The 27,137-nt window shown below is 41.4% G+C and overlaps 1 protein-coding gene across 4 annotated transcripts; it reads left to right on the top strand.

Annotated features, from left to right (window-relative positions):
- Positions 1-1,146: 1,146 nt before the first annotated feature.
- On the top strand, positions 1,147-22,508 carry KRCC1 (lysine rich coiled-coil 1). Of its 4 annotated transcripts, none has more exons than XM_075092166.1 (7): positions 1,147-1,284; positions 14,873-14,979; positions 16,637-16,744; positions 16,825-16,999; positions 17,729-18,004; positions 19,610-19,706; positions 21,208-22,508. In XM_075092166.1, the coding sequence occupies exons 1-7, from the start codon at positions 1,212-1,214 to the stop codon at positions 21,992-21,994; spliced, it is 1,623 nt and encodes a 540-aa protein (XP_074948267.1). In that variant the 5' UTR covers positions 1,147-1,211; the 3' UTR covers positions 21,995-22,508. The 4 variants fall into 4 exon arrangements, with proteins under 4 accessions (XP_074948267.1, XP_074948266.1, XP_074948269.1 ...); XM_075092165.1 differs by having other exon boundaries at positions 19,607-19,706; XM_075092168.1 differs by lacking the exon at positions 14,873-14,979 and having other exon boundaries at positions 1,198-1,284.
- Positions 22,509-27,137: the final 4,629 nt, after the last annotated feature.

The following is a 27,137-nucleotide window of genomic DNA, read 5'->3' as shown; positions in this document are numbered from 1 at the left end:
AAAACTGTCAATCTGAAAAAAAACCCACCAGGAAAGTTGGAGTGGGGCAAAAGAGGCTGGTAATGGGGATTCCTGCTTTTTAAATATCTATTTGGAGCAGTGACCCTACTTTCAACCCCTTGGAAACACAGTGAACTTCAAAGCCAGCCAGAAAGGCACACCGATTTTGGGGCGCCGAGCAAGGCTGACCCTTTAACAGCAGGTTATTCTGCGCTTCAGATCAGTTTGGATATTGGGCTGGAGGGGCGAGCGCCCCGTCCTCCTAACAGGAGAACAAACAGCACCCTCTACTGCCCTCTAAAAAATTATCCAAAGCACAATTTTATCAAACTTAATCACTGCAGCTTTGGACTGTGGTAAGCAATACTCAGGCAAGTTGTGAATTAGAGAAAAAAGGAAAACTGAGGGGAAAAAACCAATTGTCCTCGGTGGGTGCTCCTTGGACTTGTCCTGTCGTTGTAATTCAGCTTTAAAAGTTAAATGTCATCACCTGCAGGATGAGGGTGGACCTTGTGTCCCGGTGAAACCCCTTTTTGGGGCAACAGTGGGGAAAATTTGGTGGAAATTAGCCTTTCCTCTTGGGGACACATGTAATGGGGGCTGAGGGGAATTTGACCCTGAAGAGGCATGGATTGATCAAGGGGAGGGCTGGCAGCGATTTGGGGAATTTTGGGGGTGTTTTGGGTGCTGGGGGCAGAGAGGGGCCACCCAAGGTGAGGGGAGAGTCCCGCAGTTACTAGTAGTTTCTAGGCAGATACTAGGAAGTTACTAGGCAGACACTGAGTGTCTACTAGTAGTTACCAGGTAGTTCCTACACGGTTACTAGGCTCTTACTAGTAATTATGCCGTTATTAGTAGTTACTAGGCAATGATGAGCTGGTTACTAGTAGTTATTAGCAGTTTCTAGGCGGCCACAAGTAGCCCCGGGTCAGCCCGGAGGGCGGCGGGCCCTTGAGGGGGAGGCCGCGCGCTGACCAGGGTGGGGTGCAGCGGGAGGGGCCGGGCGCAGGGCAGCTGACGAGGACTGGCTGGGGACTGGCGGGAGCTGCAGGGGAACCCCGGGGCGGTTGGTGAGGGCGGAGGGGTGACGCCGGCCCACCGGAGGAGCTCGCTGCGGGGGAGGCGGCGGCTGGGGGCCGTTAAGGCAGCCCGGCCCGGCCACGCGGTGTTCGTAAGGGCGGCGGGGGCTGCCCGTCGGCAGCGGCACGGCCATGGCGGCGGCGGCGGCGGGGCGGGGTGAGGAGGCTGCCGTGCCGCTTCGGCGCGCTGCGGCCCGCCGCGGAGGTGAGTGCGGCCTGGTCCCGCGGCGCCACGGGGGCCGGGCGGGGAGGCGGGGAGGCGGGGAGGGGGGCCTGTGACGCGGGCCTGTCGGAGGGCGGTGGAGGCATGGCGGTGCCGTTCCCTCCGTGAAATGAAATATGTTCTCATGATGCCACTACTGAAAAGTAATAGGCGTTTGGTGACACAGGCAGAAATTAATGAGGAGCAAAATACAATGAGAGTCTTGGCTGTGTTTTGTGTGTGGAAGGAGGAGGTAAGGTATCTGATGTTGGCCCAGGCTGATGTGCAGCTCTTAAAAGGTAGCCTTATATTTAATTCTTTAGTGCAAAGAGGTCTTGCTCTGTCTTTATAAACTAATCCCGTGTTTCTGGGACAGTTAAGATGACAAACAGATCAGTTTCGTACACCAGACCTGTGGTGGAGATCCCTAGAATTGAATCTTAAGGTTGGTGGCTTAGAAATCGGGGGAACTTTCCATGTCCTCTCCTTCCCAGGTAACCTCTCCTGAAATCTAGCAAATACCACCCAAAAAAAGGATGTTGAACTTCCAGGAAGACCAAGCAACTTGTAGTAGGTGTAAAATACTTGCATGTTGAAAGGATTTGGTCAATGGTTTGTAAGCATTGACTATTCACTTGTGTAATGAAAATCAAGTGTAAAAAAAAAAAAAAAAGCCACACACTTAGCAATGCATAAACAAGCTTTTTAAAATACGTGACACATCCATTAACAGCAGATTTCCTCACTGTCAGTTAAATTTAGTAGTACTCTTGAACAGAAAGAACACTGGTGGAATTAATTGCTCTGTTTAAAAAGCTGACACCTATTTTAAGCGGCCAGATTGCTGGAGGAAAGAAGTGACACAAGTATGTATGCCCTTCAAAGGAATATACTTGGGGAAAGGTAGGAATGTAGTCTTATTATGTTTGGGTTTAAATTCCATTTTTCACTCATATTTCTTGTAGTGGGTTGTCATGTTCTGAACTCCAAAATGTGCTTTGATACTTTGACCTCCTGGGAATTGCAAGGGACTTCAAGGTTCTGAAGGTTGTGTTTGTTGAATTCTCAGTGTTTAGAGGTAGCTCACCCCCTTATTTTTAGTGCTCAGCTGGTACAGGTTTTGTTATGAGCCAGACACAGCAAGGATTGCTGGGTATGCTTGTAAGTTGGTACCTGCGGCAAACAGTAGCTGTTATTATGGGTAATTTTTGGTTTGGTAGCCTGTTGAGGAGGGAGGGTATAATTTTCTTAAATACAAAATCAGCAGTAACCTTTGGCTTTGGAAACTTTCTGTGGCAACAGGCCTTGCTAATTTCTTCACACACACCCTGCCCCCCACCCACCCCTTGGGGTTTCTTGTTTGTTTGCTTTAGCCTAGGGGATTTCTTTTGACTCAGTAGCAACAAGATAAAAACCCTTGGTACCTGTAAGAGTGTTAGATAATCTGTAGTTACAACCGTGTATCCTTTTTCAAGACTCAGTATGTAGCACACTCATGTTAAAAATGACTAATTTTCCCCTCTCCCTCCTTTTCTATGCTACACAGCTTCACATGCTGGAGGGGAACAAAAGAGTCAGGTACCAATTCACTGATTATATGTTTCTCACGCAGTGTACCACAAGCCCATCTTAAATAGCACTGAGAGTAGGCTGAGAAATAACATTGCACAAACTACTGTCATGCAATTGTATAGGAGCGTTTATATGTCAGAAGAGAGCTGGGCAGAAGGGCAGGTAACTTGTTTTAACCTGCCTCAGAGTTTACAAAGTGGTGACTGGGAGATGTATTTAAGTGTTGTGAAGACCCAAGGAAGGTTAAACCATGACAGTGGAAAGGAAAAAGGGTCTGTTATCCTAAGGAGATAACTTAATGCCTGGCAAGGAAGCTAACAGCTTATCTTGCAGTGTTTAAGAAGTCTAATGCATTAGAGTCTCCTTCAGAAGGAACCAACCATCCAGCATAGACATAATCAGCCTTCTGTTGCACCCTAGTCACATTTTGACAGTGTGTTTCAAGAAGTACAGTACAGCTGAATCAAACTATGCTCACAGAAATTAAAAAAAAATAAATCAAAGAATTGTTCCCTGAAATCCTGAGCAATTTATTGTGGTAACAATTATTTGATGATTGTAAAAAAAGAAAATAGCAACTTTTTTGCTGGTGAAAGCAGAGTGGCTGATTTCAGTTTACTTCAGCTGTGGCAGGCTGGTCCAGCCCTTGTGGGTGCGATAGGATGCAGGGAGCAGAGGTGGGTGTGATGTTCAGCAGAGGCAGAGTAGTGGAAACAAGAGGGCTTGGACCAACAGGGAGAAAAATAAAGAGAATGAAGGGACTATGTTGCAAGAAGTGGACGCTTTAATTTTCTCAGTAGTGATCGATATAGTGTACTTCAATCTGAATGCTTTAAAATATTTTCTGTGTCCTGGCTGCATTCAGAGCACTAAGAGAGCAGGCAAAGTGTCTTGTTAATTGCTCACCCTGGGCAAAAGGGGGAGCATTGTGTTTCACATCAGTTGCAACTTCTTCTATTGTGTGTCAGGGCTGATCACAGATCCATCTGGCCATCAAGGCTTTTAGCACTTTTTCGGTTTAGTTTGTGCATTTGAGAAGGTTTGGGCAACACTAGGTTTAACCCCGTTTTGTAGTGTAGTTGTAGGCTTCAAAGGCCTCATGCATGTGTACAGGCTTAGCCATGTGCCTTACTCAAATCTGATAACATGTAGTATTCAAAGATGCATATAAATGCTTGTACGTTAACTTGTGGTATTCTGTGGGGGAAAAAATGTGTTAGTTTGAGCGATGAAACTACTTTATGGAAACATGCAGTGCTGGCATTAGCAGCGTTCCTTTCCAAACCACCGAGTCCAGCTCGGCATTTCAATTTTTATGATCACCTGAGCTTTGAAAACAAAAGAAAACAAAATAATTCAAAAGGATATTTAGTGACTAGCGGAAAAAAATTAAAATTTTGTGCTACTATAGTGTTGTTTCCTTGGAGAAACGTCTTTCACCTAACTGCAGAAATCAAAATCTGTCTGGTTCAGCCTCCCTTCCTCATATAGGAATACAGTGCTGTAAAATGACAGCTCGGTATATTTGGTAAGGTTTTTAAACCAATTTGGTAAGGGTTTTAAAGTTTGTTATCTTTGCTTGCCTTTTCTGAGTTGGACATTTGAGGATATCTGAATTTATTTCTAAGATTGCTTTCTGACTTCTACTGTACAGTGACCATACTTTCCTGCTGTACCACAATCAAAAGTGACTGGATTTCAGTGTTGCTGTTTGCCTGCAGTTTTGGACAGCTGATAATCCAAGCATTCGTGCTTTTGTTCATCTTTCATCCTGTTATGGAGTAGGAATATGATTGCCTGATTACAAGCAATAGAGTTTGCACATCATGTAAAGTTACAGCCAGTCAGCTGAGATGAGGTAACTGACTGCATGCAGGCTCCTGCCTTTCTTGCTTGCAGAGTAAACCAAATTAATGTAGTGCACGTGATATAAATTAACCTGTTTTACTTTGCAGCTGGGACAGGCTTCAGCATGCACACTCAGTTACCATGAGGCTGACAGGTGGTAGCCTGGTAAGATGCGCTAACCCCATTGCTTGTGCTCATCCTGATGTGCCTTGGAGACAGCCGTGCAAAAGGGCTTGTAAAATGAGAAAATATGTGGGTCAATATTTGCTCTTGAGGACTTGCAGTTGTTGAACTTGATTCGTGTATATCCATCTATTTTTCATTAAAATGCTACGTTTGCTGCTGGCGTTTGAGGGCAGAATTTGGCTATGTCATTTTGTGGGTTTAGTACCTTGAACTTGAAACTTTATACCTATGCCTTAAGGGATTGTCTAGCCTAGACTCTTTCCTTACTCTATTATTCTGTTTTCTGTCTTCTCTACCCTCAAGAAATGGGAAAGAAAAATTAATAATAGACTAAAGCTGGGAGCATTTCCTTTTTAATCAAGTGGTAGAAAATCCTGGGCTGAACAGTCTTTTTTTAAAATTACCTGGTCTCTGATATTTTAATTAATGTTAGTACTTTTCCTACCACATTTATACTGCCCTGAGGGAAGACTTTTTTTCCCTGCCTTTCCTACATGGCATGCCACAAAGATTCCTCTACAATTAACCTAGTAAAAAAAAAAAGATAGCAAAGGTTTAAAGTTGAAAAGACATCCTCAAGCTTCTCTCAAATAGTAAAATACACAAGTAATGTTAAAATGTCCCTGAGCCATCTCACATCAGTGTTTTAATGCCTTAACTGAATTGCTGTTCTACTGAAGAAGGTTTAAAAAAAAAATTTTAAAAATGCTGGCTGTGCTTCTAATATCATAACTGAGAATTGTGAAACAGTAAGCAAATCGTTATCTTTTAATTCAGACATGAAGAGTCCGATTTTTTATTATTAGGCAACCTGTTTGGTTCCAGATTTCCAAAATCCACCTCTGTTACTTTGATTTTCTAAAAAATTTATTTAAATTACTTCAGTTTTCTTGTTAAGAGAGATGCTGAGTACCTACCGTTCCCATTGCGTTCTCCGTGCCCATATTTCAGTGTTTGAACATTAAAACAATCAAGCTGATCATGTTTTAAGAATGTGTTTGTCATTGCCTATTGATTGCTCCTCATTGTCTGTTTATTTAGGCTGGGTTTACTCTCAGCATTAAAACACATCTATGGAGAAGTAATTTAGAAATGCTAAATGAATGAGCAAAAATATAAGTGTATTCAGGTGATACTTGATGTTCTGTCTTCACCTATGTTATTCACTATTATGCCAGACTGCTTTTAATTTCAATTCTTATGGAATATTTAATTTCTGTGTCTTCTGAACGCTCTCAGAAGATGCCAGTCAGAAAATTATACTGATAAAAAGTATGCTGGGTTTTAAGCATACATTTATTGTTATGATCTACTTCTGCTTTAATAAGAGTTTTATATTTACTCAGACATTTTATGTCACATTAGAGATAAGAATGAGAAGTTATTTTTATGACAGTGAAAGTGAATGTGTTTATGAAACTTTTCTTGCACCAGTCTGTAAAGTTTGAGTGGGTTTTGGTAATTAATAAATCTTCAGTGATTCGTGGCTTGTCTTAATGATAGAGGACTTGTAACAGTGAAACCAATTCACTAAAACATTAGATTTTAATCAAACTATTAGGAGGCATCTCTGTCTCAAGCTTCGAAGGTGGCGTCATAAAAAATAAAATTATAAAGAACTCCGAGTGTGACTTAAATGGAAGGCTGACTTAGAGGGAATAGTAGTGAAGCAAATATACTGATGGTATTTCTTCGAAGAATAGCTGAAGGCATGATCGTTTTGCCCTGTGGCCTGCTTCTCCAGTCTTCGCAAACATCTGAAAACGTACTAGGTTTTTTTTCCTGGGGAACTATATTATTTTCTTTAACAACTGGCTATGAATTAAGACCAAAAAGCTTTTCACCCCTTCTGTATTAGGCGTATGTTTGCTATCTGGAATGTGAAGATCATCACTCATCCCAGGCTGAGTTGACCCATCTTTGCTGCACGTGCTCAGGGCTGGCCATATGTACCTCTCTGCAGCTGTAGCTCACCAGGCTCAAAGTTCCAGTGTATTCTGACCCCTGCAAAGTTGAGCTGGTATTATTAACTTTGATCAGGACCTGGTGGGACTTGGAAGACTCTTGAGGCCACAGCACCATTAGAAAGAGGAACATCTCTTACACCAGTGTGGAGCAGCCACCACCAAGAGAAGTTTTATAGCAGAGGTGTGTTTTATTGGCAGTAGCTTACTGAGTGCTTTTCAAAAGGTAACTTGTAAAATGCAGCTCAGGTGGGAAGGAGGAATTGAGTCCTCTTGATATTTCCTATTTATTTCATACTTAAATAGGAAGGTGTTGGCATCTGGAGTCACTTACAAAAGCACTTGGTTTGAAACATTTGTTTTCTAAGAAAACCAAGGAATTTAAACCATGATTGTTCATACCCTAACTAAAAGCGGTTGTTTCAAGTGACTGTTTATGCCAGTTTTGTTGTTTAGGATAATATTGAATAGGCCCATCCCTGTGAGGAACTCAACACAGTTACATTCATAAAAATTAGGTTTAACTCAGCCCTTTGCCGTAGGTAACTCATTTCTCCCACGGTACTGTTGCCAGAATCAAAGATGCACAGAAGTGAAAACCAGAGTTTTCAAGCTTAAACACTAAACAGAAGTGTACCTACCTTTGAGAGGGTAGGTTTCAGCATGTTGACAAAGTTTAACAAGTTGGCAGTAGAGCTGAGAGTAGATGCAGGGTCTCCCAGTCAGACCCTCACACTGAAAAGTTTGGGGTTTGTTTTGCGTTAAGTCACGTTTGGATGCAACTGAATGACCTTAACAGTTGAGTCCTCCTTTCCATAGATACCTGCATATTTGACATTCACTTTCTTTATCTCATCATTAGGTCTCGAGTGAACTGTTTTTATTGCAGTTCTGTAATTTATTTTAGCACAGATGTCCAGAGGTATCAATAACTATATATGTGTATAAATCCATGCTACTAAAACAGCAATTTGAGTGGCTGGGGAGCTAGTAGAGGGGTAGCGAGCAGTCTTAGTATTCATTTGGAACACAACCAGAGCTGGTACATCCCTTTCTCCTGAGACATGCATTACATAAGGTATTTAACACCCAGATAATGCTGAATTTAGCACCAGTAAGGGGCTCTCTTTGGCTGTATCAGTAAAGAGGGCAAGGACTAAATGGACAGGGAGAACCAAAGCATTGTTTGGGGCAAGGTTGCACAGTATTGCAGTCAGTGAGCAATTATTAATTCTGCAGACTGTATAGGAAGGCAGCTTTCCAGTCTGCATCTAGCATACAGAGCAATTGGCATGGCAGGCACTTGGAAGCCCAGGAAAGAGATGGCTGTTCTGGTATTTTGTGGAGGTACTATCTAAGTAACTGCCAGGGTGCCTGGAAAAGGATCCAGTACTGAATCAGACTGGGATTCCTGGTGAACATGAGTAATAAAGCACAAGAAGATGCCCAGCATTTTTGCTGAATGAGATGTATTTCATTAGCATACAGCACTTGAAGACAGACAGCGATGCCACTGTCTGGTTTCAGGTAGGTTTCTCAAACTTTTTCATAGTGTGGAAATATAACCAGTCTTCAGCATCTTGAATGAACCCACCTCGTCCCATTTCTTTGTGGAGAGGCATAAGCTATCTTTCCAGCCTTGTCCTCTCTTACCTCCTCCCACCCCCATCTTCCTTCTCTGTTAGAGCTCCATAGCCTCTGCAGTGTATCTGGAATTTGAATCTGATTGTAAAGCAGCCCTTTATTAAAATGCCCAAGTATCTCAGATGACTACTATCAATTAATAGTGTTACAGAACCAAGAAGGAATACACATTGACACGTGTGTATGTGTGTTTTGCTTTTTTGCATTTTATAGGCATTTTGACTGATTAAAAAGAAAAATCTTTTTGGCACCGGTTCTGTGTCCTAGACTTTAAGTGCTTGAATCATAATAAGAGCTGAAGTAATCACAAGAAATACTATAGTGACTGCTGAGAATTAGTAGTCAAAAGAATAAAAAATATTCCTTTCTTTGGAAAGAAGATGGAAATCTTGACCTGTTTTTCTAGTTTTCCCTTTGGGATTATGTTAATTCTAACATGGATTGTCACTAAGGATAGCAGTTGTCGCCAGGGTCTGCTTTTTTTGGCTGTGACAGTCCAACAACAATAATATTTTCCTTTATCTTTGTCTGAACATCTGGGTTTTTTACAGACAGCTTCTTAGTAGTACATTCATGGAAATCTAGGGTGTCTTTCATATTTTCTTTTTGAGCTTACAAGTGAAGTACGATGAAACAGGAAGATGTTACCTGGTTTATTGCTGGATTTTTCACTTTATGCCTGGGTGATAAGTGAATGTTCATTTCCCATTCTGTCTAATCAGCTTTGACAGGTACATTTCTCAGCCCAGTTCCCTCTGAAAAGAAGTATTTCTTAAGAGCTTAAAACGATAACGGGCAAAGTAAATGGTACAGGTGAGGCGGACGGTGAGTTGGTGAGCTGATAGTTACGTTTGCTTGAAATAAGAAATCTGTAAATATACATGGTTCATATGTGCAGCCTCGTGTTTCTGTGATTGTCCATTGTCATCCTGGCTCCTTTCCATTTGTGTGCATCCTTCTGGTGTGGTCAGCGTCCCCTTAGGTCTGAGCAGAGCTCCTTTTTCTTTACATTTGTACTACACCCACTAGAAATGGGCTGTAATCCTTCTTGGTGCTTCTAGACACTTGCAAGTCAAGAACTGCAGTCTTGTTTTCAGCCCTGCGTGGTTACATATCTTCATGTAAACGGGACACCCTCAAGACTATTGAAGCCCCAAAGCTTATCATTTTAATCTGCCATAGGAGACCCTGTGCCTTTTAGTGACAGCCTTAGCTGATGTTAACATCCATAAGCACCAACAAAGTTTGGATCACGTGCGCTTTCAGAAGCTATGCTGCCCAGGATCAGTCCTTGTTCTCGTTGTGAGATGACATCGAAAGCAGGGCCATTACAGAAGAGGAGCACCAGTCTGGTCAGTGGGATTTCTGAGCCCAGAAACTAGAGGGGTTTGTTACAGTGCTCCACACTTCCCATGAACTTTGTGCTGAATCTTAGAAGGATCTTTCCATTTCCTTTAATGGGACAACCTTACAAGTATCTGAGGTTAATTGGCTGTGCTAAAGTCACCTGCAAAGCTGCTCTTGGGATCAGATTCATCCTTTGATTGCCAGAAACTCCTTTATGCACACTACTTCACTTTGTGCATCCTTTTAGATACTTAAACTGCTCTCAATATTTACTGTTGCTATAGTATGTCTTTTCTGAGGATGTCAGTGGACTTCACAAAACATGAGATCTTGCATCGTGTCTGTGCCAGTGCCAAGTACCATAGGTTTCATAACATAGCTGAGAAAACTGTGGCAAGGACAAATTCGTAAGACCTAGTAAGAATCACCTAAGAAAATATTGCCATTGGGTCATTAGTAAATAGGAGGTGTGGGCTGGATTAAAGACTCCAGTCCATGTAGTCCAGAGACTTGCCTTGTCCTCTGAAGTGTGGGCTGTTGACAAATGTAAATGCTTTCTTGGGGAATAGCCTAAAAGTAAGGGAAAAATTATACTGAAAATTGCTGATTGACTTCATCATGCAGCATGAACATCTATATCTTTTATTAAAAAAAAATCTTATGTCTTATATGGATTAAAATGTTTTAGAAATATCCTTTTGTTAGGGAGCAGTCCCTCTGTAACAAACAGTAGTTGGTCTGTTTTGCAGTGAACCATTTCTTAATGACAAAAAACTGGTCCGAACAGTTGCTCAGAGTTCATGATACCAGTACCTTTATTTAAACATTTTGGAGGCATAAAAATGTCAAGGTCAGTACAGGGGTTCTGCAAGGCTACTGCTTTTGACTAATTCTCTGAAAAGTTTCTGATGGCATGGTTGCAAACTGAAAGGTAAGCTATTTTTTAAAAAAGTTTTCCTTAGTTGCCAGGAAAGATGTCTTGTAAATCTGAAAGCTGAAGACCTCAAGTTCAGCTTAATATTTATAGAACTGGTTACACACAGGCAGCAGTAGCATAGATCTCCCTGTGCTCTGTCATTTTTGTGTGTCACAAGTGGTCTTGAGGCATAGTTAAAAGGAGAAAGGGCAGACTTGTTCTTGACCCTTTTCTGGAGGTGAGCAGAGACGTGTCATATAGCAAAGAGGGCTATGGATGTGCATGGTTACCATTGGGAAGGAGCCTGCAGTTGTCCAGACCAGACTGAAGACCATTTACCACTCACTGCCTGGTTGGGATTTAAGTGAGAGATGCATCAGTTTATTCCTGAATTTGTCTCCATGCAGTTCATCAGAAGACCACATAGAAATACATTATCCAAGGCATATATATCTGCCTAAAAATCAGCTAACCACACAGAAAATAAAAAGGTTATGCTTATATGTACAGTTTTTCATGTGGTTTGAGGCTGATATTATCAGATATGGGGTTTTAAAAGCTTTTTCGTGACTACTCAGTAGCTGTGCTTCTGACCAACTTGCAGAGCAGCTGCTGTATCCTTTTTGTGGATCAGGATGTTCTGGCCTTGTTTGGTCTAAGGAGAGCAGACAGGGTTATGCTGTGCTTGGCTGTATCGTAGTGACAAAGCCGGAGCTGAACTCCCATGTTATTGCTAATTTAACAGCAGGTGAATGCCAAGAGCTGCATTAAAGGAGGCTACGTTACCATGCTCATGGTTTGCATTCCCCAGCCAAGTCATTGTTTGGGAACACTGCCTGTTTCATGTGGTATGTGTTAATAGCCATCTTGTGACCACGGAGGAATACTGAGTAGAGCAAATCTTTAAGGTTCCAAAATCAAGGGAACTGTTGTGAACTCTGTGTCTTTATTCTTGTAGACCTCTTCTTGGGGGGAAGCCAATTCTTGGGCTTAGCAATGCTACAGGTGTTAGACTGAGGTAGGAGACTTTACTGAAACTATTGTAGTTCTCCCTTCATTGCAGTTGTCTCAGCTGTAGTAGCATAACCTTATCTTCTGAAAAGATGGAGCCAAAACAAAGGGACAACAATGTTAGGAGGTGAAAAATGGAAAGACTTAATGAGAAATAGAAAACACAGTACTACAAAGAGAAAATAGAACTAAGATGATGTGATAAATTTACAAAGAAAGAGAGAATCTAAGTCAAGTCCTGTCAGGCTTTTTACAGTATTGAAGAATGAAAACAACTCCGGTAGCAGTGAAAAGCACTATTTAAAACTGTCCCTAGAATATATATTAGTGCGATTCATCAGTTAGTGCAAAATGCCATTGAGGACAAGGACACAGCAGGGTTCAGGGCGGCTCCAAGAGGCACAGTAGGAGTTGCTTGGACAGCCAGACTTCTGGTCCCTATAATCCAATCTTTTCATTACAGTGGCTAGCCAAGAAGGTGGTGAATTAAAAACTCAATTTTAATTTCACATTACAATGTTTCCAGGATATTTTTTTTTTGCAGCATGCACTTGGTTGGATTTTGTCTGCCAAGAAGGCTGTGCAGTTCACTGCTAAGTCAGGGAAAATATGCATAGAATACTGTCCTTAACTAATATAAAGAAACAAAGATCTGCTTTCCAGCGAGAAGTTATGCAAATTGAAATACAGTGTATACTGCCCATGATAGCGGTATTTCATAGACTTGGGTCTAGTTGCATTGCAATTTGCCCTTTGTTGTATTTTTTAAATAGAGAATATTGTTCGAGTTATCTTTCTCTAGGTAGCTGTTTTTACAGTTCAGTACGCTTGAGCAATCTGGTGTAATTTTCCCCTGTAAGTGGCTTTTTCTGCTACAAACATTGGCAATTCATGCGTTTCGGGGGCGAGGTGGGCTTTCATCTAATGCCCAGAACTAAATCATTGGATTTTCATGAGTGGATTAACTCAAGTTGTTTATTGTGTCCATCTTTCACTCCTCTACTTGAAGCAGCTGAGCTATGTGAATCAGTAACTGTAGAATATTGAACACTTCTGGATGATTCAAAATACAGGAAAGAAAAGCTCTAAAGGACTAGTCACCTGGCCATTGTACCTCATGAAAATAAAGGTTTTATTAGAAAATGAAGTCTTGCATCAGGGAGTGATAGTAAACCATGCTAGACAGGTGGCATTTTGATACTCAGTTGTCAAAATCTCAGCAAAAAGCCTCATAAGAGCCAGCTTTATCAAGATCTGTATGTCAAACAATTCAGGAGTGCTGCTTTGGGAAGTCAAAGTGGGGTTAGCCATGCACACAGCCTGAGAAAGGCCTCTGAATCTGCCATCCCTTGGGTTTCGTCAGTGCCCATAGAGCTGCTGATAGATTTTCACCTGGTTGCACATGTTAATGCTGGCTTGTCAAAGCAGTTTGGCATTCCTTGTTTCAGGCTTCCACTGGAACCACATTCCTGGGGTGATACTGGCTCATTAAAGTACAAGTCATACAGCTTGCACTGAAATTCATGCTCCATTTTTAGCGGCCTTTTACTTGTGCAAAGAGGGCAGTCATGTTGTCCAGGGCACATGCAGTAGACTGGATAGACTCAAGTCTTTCCTTAGTCATTTGTCAACTGACCATCCTGCAGCTTAGCACCATTATTTAGAGCTACAGGACACAATACGGAGTATTTGATTCTGTTTTTTCATGTTCCCTTGGCCTTGACTTTGCTTTGGCAAGGCACCAATAAAGCAACCTTTAGAACTGAGGGTAAAAGCTGGTTGCCTCTATGGGTCTCTAGATGCCTTTTGGCACTGAGCCTTGAGACCACAAGGAGTGGTGCATTCCTTGCCCATGATATTTCCAGGCTGTGTGCAAAGCATGGAAAGCCAACTGCTCCACATGTGGCTTCCAGGGTGGACTGTTGGGTAAAAGAGGTTTTAAGCTCAGTTAAGACATGGCAGTACTTCCCCCAATATTTTCCTCAGCTTCATTTGAAGAGCATGGTTTATTTGAACGGTCTAGTTATGTGGCTTCCTGTATTTTTGCTTTAAACTTGTTTAACTTTGGCTTATTTTTAAGAGCAGGGCAAGCCACTAGCTTAATTTGAATTAGTGTGACCTGCTGGGGATGAAGGAGAAACAGGTAGTCTTAAGAGTTTGTCAGTGCAGGAGAGTTTCGGTGGTATAGCAGTGTGGGTAAGCGTGCTCCCTGAAAGCATAGCCTGTACCAGAGAAGTGTTTCAAGAAAGATGGGTTAAGCTGGTTTCCCTTATGAATTAAGTGTATTAAGAGAAGAAAGAACTGGAGTGGCGATGTAGCTTTATCTTTGTTGATGGTTTTGCTAGCACAGCTATGCTCTTCTGAAGGGTGTGTTTAGTTCTCTTAATTGACACGATGTTGGTGCTACTTCTAAGTGTTCATTAGAGTGTGTGTCGTCATCCCCCAGATCAAATGTGCCTGCACATATAATTGTTCAGGGATAGCTTCAAGTCTGGATCAATTTTAATATGAATTAAAGTGTGTACAGGACATGGGTTAACTGGGAACAGGGCAAAGGAAATCAAAACAAGCCATTGGAGCAGTTTTTCCCCATATTACTAAATCAGTCAATTTGTTATAGCGGACACAGGTACAACCTTCCTAAGTGTCTGAGACCTCCTGGCCTTTCTCATGTACGGAGCCACTCCCAGACTTTCTTTAAGTCTCTTCTTTAAGCATTCCCATATTTAACTAACTGTGATGTAGTCCAGTTAAAATCCTTCTTTGTAAGCAGTTAGTCAAGTATTTCTGACATTGTGCCCTTTTTGATGTGGACTGAAAACCCGATGAAGAGCTCTGTCTTTGATTTAAAGTTCAGGTACTCTTATAGTAATGCTTTGTAAGTCCATGAGAGCAATAATTCTGTAAGTAGGAAGGTTTAGGCTTTACAGCATTGCTTTCATGCTACAGCAACATACAGTGTGATTCAGCGGATGGACATTGGTTCCTTCATCTGTGCTGCATGTGAATGTTGAAGTGGCTGATGTTTTGTGTAAGCAAAGACATGCAAATATATCTTGTCCTGACTACTGGCTGATTTTTGTCTTTTGCTCTTTCCGTTTAGATGACGTGCTAGATGAGGCAACAAGGAAATACCTTTTTACTGACACATTCTGTAAGGTCTGCAGGGCAGTGCTGCAGTTTGAGTCTCAAAGGATGTCACACTATAAGGTAGGCTGGAAAGGAGCATTTCTCCTAGCAAGAACTGGGGCTGTGGTTTGTTCATTTGGTGTTTCTACATAGTGTTATAAAAGACTTCTTATAGTGTGTTTCTCAAGGCTTATGCTAGGCTTAGACATTAACCAACTTGAATGTAGCAGCTGTGGGTTCAGTATAGTGAAGGGCAACCACCTGCATATTGCAGCACGATTTTAGAAGGAACTGAGCGGGTTCAGGCCATGCTGTGTATGGGACTGAAGCAGATCTGCACCACGTGAGTCAGAACATGCATATGGCACAGGGCAGCAGTAGCTGTGGAGGATTGAGGTCATGCCTTCTGATATTTCACCCAGCAATACACACGTGCTGCTCTGTGCACCAGTGTCTGCTTGAGGCAGGTTGTATGAATCACACCGAAGGCATTTCTTGGAATAACTGTGTGTCTTGGGATATTGCTGTAGATGTGGGAAAGTGTGCTTTATGTTTAAACTTGATCTTGAGGGTATGCAGGTTTGCAGGCACAGACATTTCTGTCTTTTCCTTTCTTCTTGCAAAAGTTAAAGTTTAAAATGTCCATTGGTGTCAGGAGTCTTTCTTGGTATTCACATTATGAAGACCCAGGTCTTGCAGGGTGTTGTATTTCCTTACTTTGATTTAGCTTAAGCAGACGTTATACTGTCAGAACTTAAGAGTTCAGACCCTCAGCTTGATTTTCTGTTTCTTGGATCAAAATCCAGTTGAGGATAATAAAGACAATTGTAGACTTCACCATTGCAAAATGAATTGATGGAAATAACCGGCTCCTCTCAGTAGGGCTTGTATTATCTAGCCAGGTAGGATAGGTCCTCTTTCTCTTTTATAATATTGTTATAATATCCTGCCCTGCTCCTCAGAATCCTTAAAAGGCATCTGAAAAGCCTCAGGTCAGAGAAGGCAAGTTACTTTTTTTGCTTTGTAGGTTAGCACTGCATAGTGTGGCATGTGGGTAAGGACATTACAAGTGCAAGAGTTTGAAGGTTATGAGTTCAGAGAGCATCTAAGAATTAAAAAATAATTGCAGCTGAGGGAAGTATAAGTTAATACACAATTTTAGGTACCTGGACCTTTCAGTAGAAAGGTGTAGGAATCTCCATAGACTGACTCCAAGCTGCAGGTACTTTAACTCAGCTTCCAGGGAAACCTGTTGCTCTCTACTGACTGTACAGGGGACTAGACTTTTTATTTAGGAAGGTAAGTTAGGTCCTGCTGCCTGTTATTCTTCTGTGCCATGACACAGCCTTGATGTCAAGCCGCCAGGCTTAGTGGTAGAGGAGCACAGAAGACTTGCTCTGTGGTGTGCTTGCGTTCCTTTCCTTACCTGTTTTAGAGTCCATGTTTGTAAGGGGACATGTCAGGATTTTTGGTTCCCCAAGAAGTTGAGAGTAGATGACCCTGGGGGCTGCTTGAGCCAAAATGTTATGAGTAATGTTAAGTACTATGTTATTGATTGAAGTGTAGTATTGTTACGTGAGCAGGCGTTTGTCCGCTTGTGGCTCTGCTTTATACAAATACAGTTTGGCAAGTGTTGAAAGCAGTTTTTGAATAATGAAGTCCCAGTCCCAATGGATATATCACTGCTTGGATCCTTGTTACTGAAGCAGGAGTAATTCTAATTCTAGTCTCTTCCCAGGGCAAAAAGCATGCTCAGAAAGTTCGTCGTTACATTCTAATGCATAGTGAGAAAGATGAGGGGCAGGAGCATGGCAAACAGAAGAAAATGGGTTGTAACAGTTTTCAGGTGACTATTCCTCTTTATCCCTAAATAAAATGTTTCCCTGTATACTTCAGTGAATGCTTCTAAATGTTGCCTTGTTTCAGATGGATGGGAGTGCAGCACCGGACAAAAACAAATACTGCAATCTGTGCAATGTGATTTTTACTTCCCCTGTTGTTGCTTTGTCTCACTACTTGGGAAAGATCCACACTAAAAAGCTGAAGCAATTATCAGGAGACCAAGCCCCCATGCCAGCACAGATCATGCAGCCTATTTCTGGTAAGAACTAAATAGTTTGCTTTGTATGTGCTTTCCTGTCACTCTCTGAAACCAATACAGAGAAGCATCTTCCTACACTTACCACATCTCTGTGCCTTCCTATTCTGCTGAAGTTGCGGAGCTGTCTTGTGGTAGCTCCTTAGGTGAATAAACAAAGATACCACCCTGTGCAACTCTGAAGCCATGGAAACTTGCTTTCAGATTCCCTAGCTTCCATTGACTGAAACTAAAGGCAAATATGCCTCATGTTTTATTTATGAAAGGTATTTATTGTTCTTCTGAGAATTAACTGCAGTTCCAATGAGGAGTTCCTCTGATAAATTAATGTGATAAGAAATTAAAAAACAATTAGTACATGAGCAACATTTAACTGGTGTTAATCCTGTACAAGTTGCTGAACTGCATTTAAAGATGGAGCATAGTGTATGTGCTCTGAATCACCCTCTGCAGGGTACATCTCTCTTCTTGGACTGTATAAGGACCTTAGAGTGACCAGCCATCAAGCACAGCTGATTTTTAGGTATCTAATGGTTGGGTTTCTGATAATTCCAGGGTTGTGTTCCTCATCAGTCTGTACTTTCATATCCTTGCAGGGATTAAGACACTTTATGGTCTCTTGCAAGTAGTTCAGCACCCAGCATACTGTTGTCCCTTCCAGCTCTGTAGTTCTGCAGTCACCTGTTTTGCTCTATGGAATTATTTTAGCCTTTACTTTGTTGCTGTCGGCAGATTTGTCCTCCGCTTCCACATCTCCAGCTTTACAGAAGCCACCAGCTGAGAAGCTCTTGCTGCCTTCAAAAGCTGAAGAGTCTTCATCATCCTCCAACATAAGGTTGAAGTTAAATGATCCAGACAAGTACTGCAAGCTCTGCTCTGCTCCCTTCAATAATCCACTCATGGCCCACCAGCATTATGTTGGTAAGAAACACAGAAGAAATGAAGCACGGAAAAAGATATTGGAGGAGCTGGGAGACAAAGCCATCCCTGCAGAGTCCAGCACGAAAGGTAAGCAGAACATGAACAAGTGTTAGAGTCTGAGTGTAGCCTGAGTGCTCAGTTCTGCTTTGTTCAAGGACCTGCTCTGATGTGCGCAAGGGAACAGTAGTCTTCTCCTGTGTTACAGAACTAGTTCATTTCTTCCTTTCTGTTTGGTCTATGAACTGCTAAAGTTCTGTCTCTGGCAGCTGTAGGTTGGAAAATATTTCCTACTGACGTGGAGACCCACATTCAGTCCTCACTGAGTTCTGCAGTCAGATTCAAAGGGTCATAAAAATAGCCCAGTCCCCTGAATCCAAGGCCAGGATCAGTTGTATCTGTGTCATTCTTAAGATGTTCATCCACCTTGTTCTGAAAAACATGTCTGTGCTGGGAACTCCACAACCTCCGTAAGGATGATCTCCCAGGACTTCTTGATCGTTACCTTCTTGACCTTAAAACCTTCTACTGACACTGAACTCAGCTGTCTCTGACCACCCTGTATTTCTTCACTGTGCACAGTACAAGAAGCAGACATAAGAATTGAATCATTTGTTTCCTTTTTGTCGCATTCTTTAAATAATTGAAAACTGGTGTCATGTCTTCTCTTAATCTTTTATTCAGGACTCCGGTTGCCATAATTATTTCAGTCTTCCCACATATGGAAATTTGTTTCCTAAACAGTCATCGTCCTCTAGCCACCCATCAGCACTGTCTCCAGCTCAAGCACTGTGTCCAAAGCCAAGGCCCTGTTGCTGTGCAACTTCCATTAATTTTGAGGGGGCAACATCTGGTCCTGTGCAACAGATCTGTCAATCCTTCCTTTAGTAAGGAATTCAGAATCCTACCTGATAGTTGAAAGTCATTGTTAGTATAAACCAGCTCGCATTAAGTCATGCTGTAATTTAAACAAAGCAATATGTTTTGAGGCAAAGCAATAGACTGTTGGAATTAATGCTGCATTTTGCTAATGGATGAGGCTCTTGGGTTTGCATGGGGGGAAAAGGGTTACTCACTGGTTTCAGAATACTTAGGTCTATGGATGACACAGCTTGTAGGAGAGGCAAAAATACAACTTAGAAAACACAAGGGTTTTTCTCATCTGACCTTACCTTATATTTGCCCGAGGCTCTGTGTACCATATTTATAATGTACTCTATTGACAATTCCCTCAGCATCTTCACAGGGTTGAACCAATGCTGTGTGAACATTTGAGCAGGTAATGTTCAAATTGATCTTATTTTAATTAAATCTGGACTGACTGGGTTGGTATCTGTTGGTGCTTGCTTCAGGTCAGGTATTTACAATAGTATTTAAATTAGTATTTAATTTTTCAGTACAGTTTGTTCTCGTCAGCACTTGACAACAGTTTACTGGAATTGTCTTGGATCACTTCAGCCATCAGAAATAGTCTTTGTTAATATTTAAACCCTGGTTACACTGTAAATGTACACCTTTCCAGCTCCCTTCATAAATATTATTCTAGTGTAAAAATTGCAGCAGAGACTTTATCTATAAATGTTGTTTATGTGAACGTTGTGTTAGGACCCTTGCGTGGGATGGGATCATGATGTGCTTTGAGTTTTGCCTTTCATTTGTAGTCTCTCTAACCTACTGGTTCTTTCTTTTCAGCAGTCGGGGTTGGTTATTACATGTGTCCCATATGTAACATCACACTTACATCTATAGAAATGTTCCAGTCCCATGTGCAAGGAAATAAGCACCAGGTTAAGTAAGTCAATAAGTCTTTTGTTACTATTACTCTGTAGTTTGTACTTTTAAGCGTTTTCATTAGCCCTGTTGTCTGCTGTTAAGGGACTTTGATTAGTTCCTGGGTTTTTTGTCTTGGTTTGGATTTCTTTTTGTTATTTGGTTTACTGGTTTAAAGGGGCACTGTCCATTTAAACATCATACTTGTGACTGAAACTCAGTCTTAGAGGTCCCGCAGTTGCATCTTCAATGACAACCCACAGGGAAAAGGTCCTGAAACCTGTACAGTTTTCCCACTTACTTTGCTACCTGGGGATAGCAGCACCTGTTTTAGTACAGCATCTTCAGTGCTCAGTCTAGAAGGAAATGGTCTGAACTTAAAGGTTCCTACTGACAGGGCAAAGATGACCTTAATCACAAAAAGTGCCAAGTCTCCATCGGTTGCGTTGCTTTCAGGATTCATCAACATGCATCCTACGTTTGGCATAAGATCCTTTAAGGGGTAGATGATAGCTCTTGTACTTTCCCTTTTATCCAGAAGAGGGCATGTAGACTGTGTTAATTGCGGGATGGATGTTGTGGTGATTTAAGATGTACTTGTTAACAATTGCTGTGCAAGTAGGCTAAATTTCAAATTGCTTATGTGTTAAGCATTTTGATAAGCTGTTTTAAGTGAAGGTGCAATAATAATATAACCACAAGAGACTGATGTGATTTTAAATGTTTGTTTAGTCAACAGAATTAGAGTCCCCAAAAACAGTGGGTAGGGAACTGCTACAGGCCTATCTATAGGTTAACAAAATCAATGTATAAAGCTGGTGAATTAAGGCAGAAAAAGATGCATTTAAGGGATGGGTCTTCGGGGCTGCATTTCCCACAGGGGCTACCTTTGTCATCTAAGCACTTGATCTTCCAGCCCGAGGAAAGGGAGGGTGGAATATAAACCGATAGGTAGTTTTGCCTTGGGAGCACATTTGTCTTGTTTTTAGTAGTCCAGGTTGGTTGATTCTGTTCTGCCCTGTTTTGTTTCTGCTGTGGAGTCACACAGTTTGTCTGAAATATCTGTACTGCAATTGTTCAATAGAATGAATCTCATAAAGAAATTAACTTTATTACTTGACAGTCAGTATACAATGAAATTGCCTCTTCTCTTCAGCTAATTGAAGATTAGTTAATAAGGCAGAATCTTAAATTTTCTTTTTAAAAAGTAGTCTTAAAAATGTATAAAGTCATTTTAAAAGCATCTTATTCTTGCCGTACCCTGTGTCACAAAAAACTCATTTGGTCTTCATGAAGTTATTCTAGATTTTCAGTTTTCACAAAGAGTAGAATCTGTTCCCTGTAACTTCAGCTTTATAGATATATATGATCATGTGTAACAGGGTCCATGTAGTTACACAGAGCAACATGCTTGGAATATGTTATTTTTTTAACTCTGGAAATACAACTTTTTTGTTAACTGAACAGATGCTAAGCAAATTAGTCAGTATTAATAACTAAGACTTTCTATCCAATTTATGCAGAGAAACAGTGCTCGTCAATCTCATGAAGAAATCAAAGAAAACACATAACTCCTTTCAAGATAAATTAACAGATTATATTAAAGTTCAGAAAGCTAGAGGTCTAGAGCCAAGAAGGTATTTAGGAAAAGTAGAAGAGGAAGAGTTTAAAGATGAAAACATTGAAGGAGGAAGCGCCCTTGGTGATGTTACATCTTCAAACTTTAAGCGTGAACAAGAAGAGCATTCCAGCCTTTTCTCAGAAACCCAGTCACCTACAAATACTGGGGAAAACAGATCACTAAGCTGGCCATCAGCTTATGAGCGTGCACTAGAAAATATACCTAATTGTTGCTATAACAAGGGATGGTGTAAAGAAGAGCAAGTGTCTGAGGTGACCACCATCAGAGATAAAAGCTTTGGCCTATCGGTTGCAGAATCTAAGGACTTCTACAACCTTATGCTTGCTGAAACTTCTACCAGCTCCTACAGAAAAGGACAGAAATTTCAGATAAAACATTTTGAGGAGGAAAAATACATTAGCGAAGAGCTGAAGTGTGAGAAAGAAGCCACAAAGCAGAAAAGAAAGGAAAGTACTGAAGCTGCAGATTTTGGAAAAGAAAATCAGAAGCAAAAGAGAATCAAATATGACAGAGACTTGGTAAATAAGAAGCAATCAAGACCTTATATGGACAAAAGACTTACAGAAAACCCCACTGAGGAGGAGAGCAAAAAGGATAAAAAGAAACCGGAGGCACATAGCATAAAAGAGGAGGAGCTACTTTGGGATGAATCTGTCTTGGGATATTGATAAAGGTTTGCTTAGCTTTAAGAAGTTCATTCTGTTTGTAGTCTCACTTAACCATTTTGTACTGTACTATGACTTTTATTGTTAAGCAAAGTCTTTGTTCCAATTTGGAAGTGTAAAAAAGCCTGTCTTCTGAAACTTTTGGGCAAGTAGGTAGGCATCGAGTTTGAAAGTCTGTAATCTCTTCTGGTATATACCACAAATAAGGGTCAGTAGTTTACAGAACACTGTTGAAATTTCACCAAAATGTATAGCTTCTTTCTAATATTAATGGTGCCTCCTATTGAGGTTTTTACTATCCTTCTAGGAAAGTACATAAACTTGTAAGATAAATAAGGGCACTACGGTGTTCCTGGCCGTGTCTGTAACCATTTCTCTGACAGATTTAAAAGGAGAATGTGAAAGGTGTTTGATTCCAGATCTTATTTTCTATTGGGGGTGTTCTTGGGTTTGGTTCAGTGTTTTTTGTCAGCCAGTTCTGAGTGGAAAATGAGTCTATTAAACATTGTCTAATAGATTTTTCTCATTGTAATCCTGATTTTTAGTTTAATTTAGGAAACGCAGAAAAGGTGCAATTAACTGCTAGTAGGAAGCTACTTTCTGCTTCATTCACTCAAAGTAGTGTACAGAAGGAACGCTAGAATGAAGCTAGATTTGTGATCCAAACTATACCCTGAAAAATCAGTGACAGCTTTGTATTTCCATTTTAAATGTCACGTCACCAGATCTTCATTCACAATGTGGATCTACCTTGTTGTGGCACTGATGTCCTATGTAACTGCAATTAATTGAGAAACTTAGATGATGGGTTTCAAGATCTTGTGTTACCCCCAGGACTCTCAGGTGAGACCTTCAGTGAGCCATGGACACTGGAAGTGCATCAGTCTCTGCAGGGCCTGGGGCAGGCAGGCTGCCCAAGAAGGAGAGGACTTGCATTGTCTGCCCACACTGTGCAGAGCTGGGGTTGTGCCGAGGATTTGAAGCCTGTGTGATGTCTTACTGGATTGAGTAAATACAGTTCAGTTCTGAAAATTCATCATTTAAAAGCAATTTCTTAAGACACCATTTAGTTATCTCTCTTATTACCTTCAGGTTGCAAGAAGGCGTTTTCTGAGCCTTGATGTGGGATCTGAAAGCCATCACGCTGTTGAGTTTCACCACTTAGACTGTGCTTTCCACCGGGTTAGTCTGTCTGTAGAGGCACCTGCGCTCAGCTGCTGCTCTCAGTAAATCTGCCCAACTGAAACTTTCTGTTGTGGGTTGTTGTGGTGTGGGATGGAGTAGAGACCAGCACCCTCAAGCCTTGAATTCTGTCTGATTTGTCTTAGTTTTAGTTTTGCAGGTACAAGAAGTAGGTTGAAAAGCCCTGAAAATAATGTAGTCTGCTTTATTTTTTTTAAGGATTTGTGTTTTGTGGTTGATTGCAATCTTGGATTTAGATTTTTCCTGTTTCTGATAAAATTATAAATCTGAGTAGTTAGCATCAGAGCTGTCAGGTAACTTAGTCCATCCTCTAACAGACAAGCTTAACTAGATACACGTACAACGAAACAAAGTTGAGCAGGAATGTGTAGGTGCCAACAACCGTTCATTGGTCAGAAGTCTCAGCAACCTGTACTCAGAGGTCCATGGGAGTTCAGCTTTACATTCAAAGTGTACATAGGCTCCTTGTTCTGGTCCGCTTTTTTGATCTCCCCTGGTCTTTGCTTCAGGTTGATAATGCCTCTGCTTTCTTCAGTGACTCTTTTTCCTCGCCCAGGAGTTACGCGCATTTCTGTGTCTTTCCGAGGACTCTTTCCCTGGCTTTCCTTAGCCACTGCTCATCTAACGAGGGAGTCTCAGGTCACACATTAATAACTGCTTTTCTCGTTATTTACTTGGGAAGAGGGTGGATTTAACCAGAATTTACTTATATTAGCTATTGAAGACAGTTGGAAGCTGTTGTAAACTGCCAACTGCAGGCTGCTTGTACTGTCCTACAGTGTAACTGGGAAGGTTTTTAAGCGCTCTCTCCTGTATATACTCTTTGCTGTGAGAATACCATAGGCAACACTTCAGCTTGTCTCCTGTGTAACAAAAATGACGACACTCTCTTCTGCCAGGACATCTAGTTTAGCAAACCTTGGGGCATTGTAAGGTGTCTCCGATATTTCTGCCACTCTGTCAAATAAGGCTGTACAAATATGGCCAGTGTCTTTCACAATTATTAGTCAGGAACGGTTGCTCCATTACGGTCCACGTACGCCTTCTTTCCTTAGGAAGTCAGTCTAAGAAAAGACTTAGACCTCCAGTAGATGGAAGGGCCACGATGCAGTACTCTGCTTTTACACAGGGAACAGACTAATTGAAGGGGAGTGAGCACCAGCTTACTTTCTTTTGAAATAAGAGTCGTACTTTTGGACGTCAGGAGAGATTAACAGCTCTAAAAATATGGTAAATGCATGCATTGGCAGAACAGGGGGATGTTTTGGGGTTTTTCAGTGATTATTCCCAGATCTTTACCTGAACTCCATACCTTCCTCGCCCACCCACTGGAAAATGATTGCACAAACTATATAGAACAGCTCTAAACAACGTTTCTTGGTATGAAACATAAAAGGTAATATCCCAGAAGAAGTGTTCTTGCCACATTTTGATTAAAGAGTGATTAATCTATGATGTAAATGCTGCAAATGAGACATAGCAGATTCTCATCTAGCAGAAGTGACTTATAGCTCTAATTTAGATAAGCGATATCCAATTTTCTAAGGTCATAAATAATGATTATTGTTCATATGTTTCCTAACTGCCTTGCTCCTAGCATTTCACATTTATACCAATAGTTATCTACATGCTAAATATTTTAAAATACTAAGCACAGAGATTGATGACTTTATCTGCCTTTTACTGTAAATAAGTCTTTTTTCACTTCTTAGCAGCAAAGGAGTCCACACAGTCTGTAATGAAAACTAATTCTGCTCATCTGTTCCTCTCATTAAAACTACCAAAGCATCACAGTTTTGATTTGAGGACAAATTAAAACGCAGATCTTTCTGTCACATCTGGGAGACAGACTTGCAGGAGATCTGACCGGAGACCCCTTGGAGTCAGTGGTGGTTTATGCAGGTACGAGGGTTCCTCTCTGAAGGCCCAACAGCACTAAATTTGATTTGTCTCCTTTTTCAGTAACCCTGTGTGCTGCTTGGTTTTGTGAAAGAGCTGCTGTATATGAAAAAGGCAAGTTAAAACTGTGTACATGTAGCTGAGCACAGAAACAAGGTTAGAACTGCTGTTTAAAGCTGGGCTTAAGTGAAGACTCTTGCATTTCAATTTTGGCGCACTCTATGGTTCACCAGGTCACCTGGATCAAGTACTGAATTCTTCCAAGGCCTCTTTTTCATCTACAGATGGTGCAGAAGTGGACTCTGGCAGATTTATCCTGCCCATGGTGTGTCCCTGAAGCAGACTGCTGCTTCCAGTTTCCCTTCCTTTCTCCTGAAAGTTACCATCCCTGGGACATCCTTGTGTCCCTGCATCTGCTAGTCTCATTCACAGGCAAACAGATCAGCTTGAATTCTCTGTAAGGGCAGCTGGCATTCGAGGGAGGCAAGGCCACCCTTCTGCTGGAGCAGGAATAACAAGAAGTGCCTGAAAGCACTGGAGTTGCTTGTTCAATGAAGATGTAATAGAGCCTAGATGCTCACCTCTGAAAGCACCTGTCATGTTCACAGTGTCCTATGAAAAGGGGCATGAGCATACTCTTCTGCAAAATACTGTCACTTTTTGTAGTTTGCTTTCGTTTTCATGACTTCTTATACTTTGTTTTCCTTTTTATGATTTTTTTTATAATTTGGTTTCCTTTTTATGACTGGCTGCGGTATATGAAAAATTTGTAGTGTGATCCTAGTGCAAGGTCTGTCTGAAAAGAGCCACAACTGAAACAGGACACCTCTTTCTGCATCCTGTGAAGTGAGCAAAAAGTTGTCTTCACAGTGGAAAGCTCTCATTTGAAATCTTGTGATAAATGGGAGAACCCCTGAAGTGTCCTTGCATGCCCTGAACTCAGGCTGTGGTTTCAGCAAGGCACGCTGGGAACACCAGCACCTGGCAAGTTAACTCTACCGTTGGCCTATGAGACATATCCTCGTCATATTTAACCTGCTAACTTGCCCAAGAATATTTCTACAAAGATTGAGAGGCATTCTGCTGAGATCAGTGTTAATTGCCTTATTGCAATGTCTTGAGCTGCATCTCAAATTTACCATGGCTCTGTGGAATCGGATTACAGTGTAAAACTGTTGTTTGAGCTAGTCAGAGGACTATTACAGTTTAATTAAATGAAAGTACGTTTTTCAGCATAGAGCTCTTGGCCGGCACTGCCATCCAACAGCATGGAAGCTGATACCATGCTTAAAGGCTGTGTTTACCAGCCAGAACACCCAGATGAAAGCACCAGGGTGAGGACTGGGAGATTTGCATTCTCTTTCCAGCCTTTCCACAAGTTTCTCATGTGATTTACAACTGCCAGGAGCATGGTGCCAGATGAGTTTTTCCAGCTGCAGCTTTTTTAAGCTTAACATGTTATATCTTCTTGTTCTTCACATCCACTGGTAGAAATTACCTGGGGGAGGAGGTTACAGCCCTGTCAGATCTGCTCTTGTCTTTCCAGCTGTACCTGTTTCCTATCTACTTATGTTTTCAGAGTGAGGTGGTGAACAGCTAGGCACAGTATCTTGTTAACCCTAACCAGCTGGAGCAGTTCTTGACTATACCCTTAAACTGGTGATGAATGCAGTTATCACAAAAATGGGTCACAAAAAATGAATAAATAGGAAATGATAAATAGGTACAGTGACATAAATCTTTCTGTGGGAAAGCTTTGTAAAAAGGGCAACAGTGTTCCTCATCTCCAAATAAACTACTGTCCTTTATTTCAAAGCGCTCAATTTACAGTTGAATGCAATGAAGTGCTATTTCAGCCAGTTAGTTCTGGCAGAGCAAAGGTTTAGGCACTGATTCCTGTTGAACTTCAAGAAAATTCTGCTTTGATTTCAGAGAGCTACAGCAAAGTGCCTGTCCAGCTTTGCTCCTAGGATTTGCTGGCAATCACTCCTGCTCCAGGGTGTAAGATGGGGGCACAGGCATAAACCTCAGTTTCAACAAGTGA

This window comes from Phalacrocorax aristotelis, chromosome 4, assembly GCF_949628215.1.
Source record: "Phalacrocorax aristotelis chromosome 4, bGulAri2.1, whole genome shotgun sequence".
In the NCBI taxonomy this organism is placed as follows: domain Eukaryota; kingdom Metazoa; phylum Chordata; class Aves; order Suliformes; family Phalacrocoracidae; genus Phalacrocorax; species Phalacrocorax aristotelis.
The sequence above is the reverse complement of the archived record's forward strand: the minus strand, read 5'-3'. Positions and strand labels throughout refer to the sequence as shown.

What these genes read in the sequence shown, in the direction of transcription:
- KRCC1 (XM_075092165.1), top strand. Translation starts at nt 1,212, where the DNA reads ATGGCGGCGGCGGCGGCGGGGCGGGGTGAGGAGGCTGCCGTGCCGCTT. An exon ending in AAAGGATGTCACACTATAAG is followed by an intron (nt 14,980 to 16,636) that starts GTAGGCTGGAAA and finishes GTCTCTTCCCAG; the next exon opens with GGCAAAAAGCATGCTCAGAA. An exon ending in TGCAGAGTCCAGCACGAAAG is followed by an intron (nt 18,005 to 19,606) that starts GTAAGCAGAACA and finishes CTTTCTTTTCAG; the next exon opens with CAGTCGGGGTTGGTTATTAC.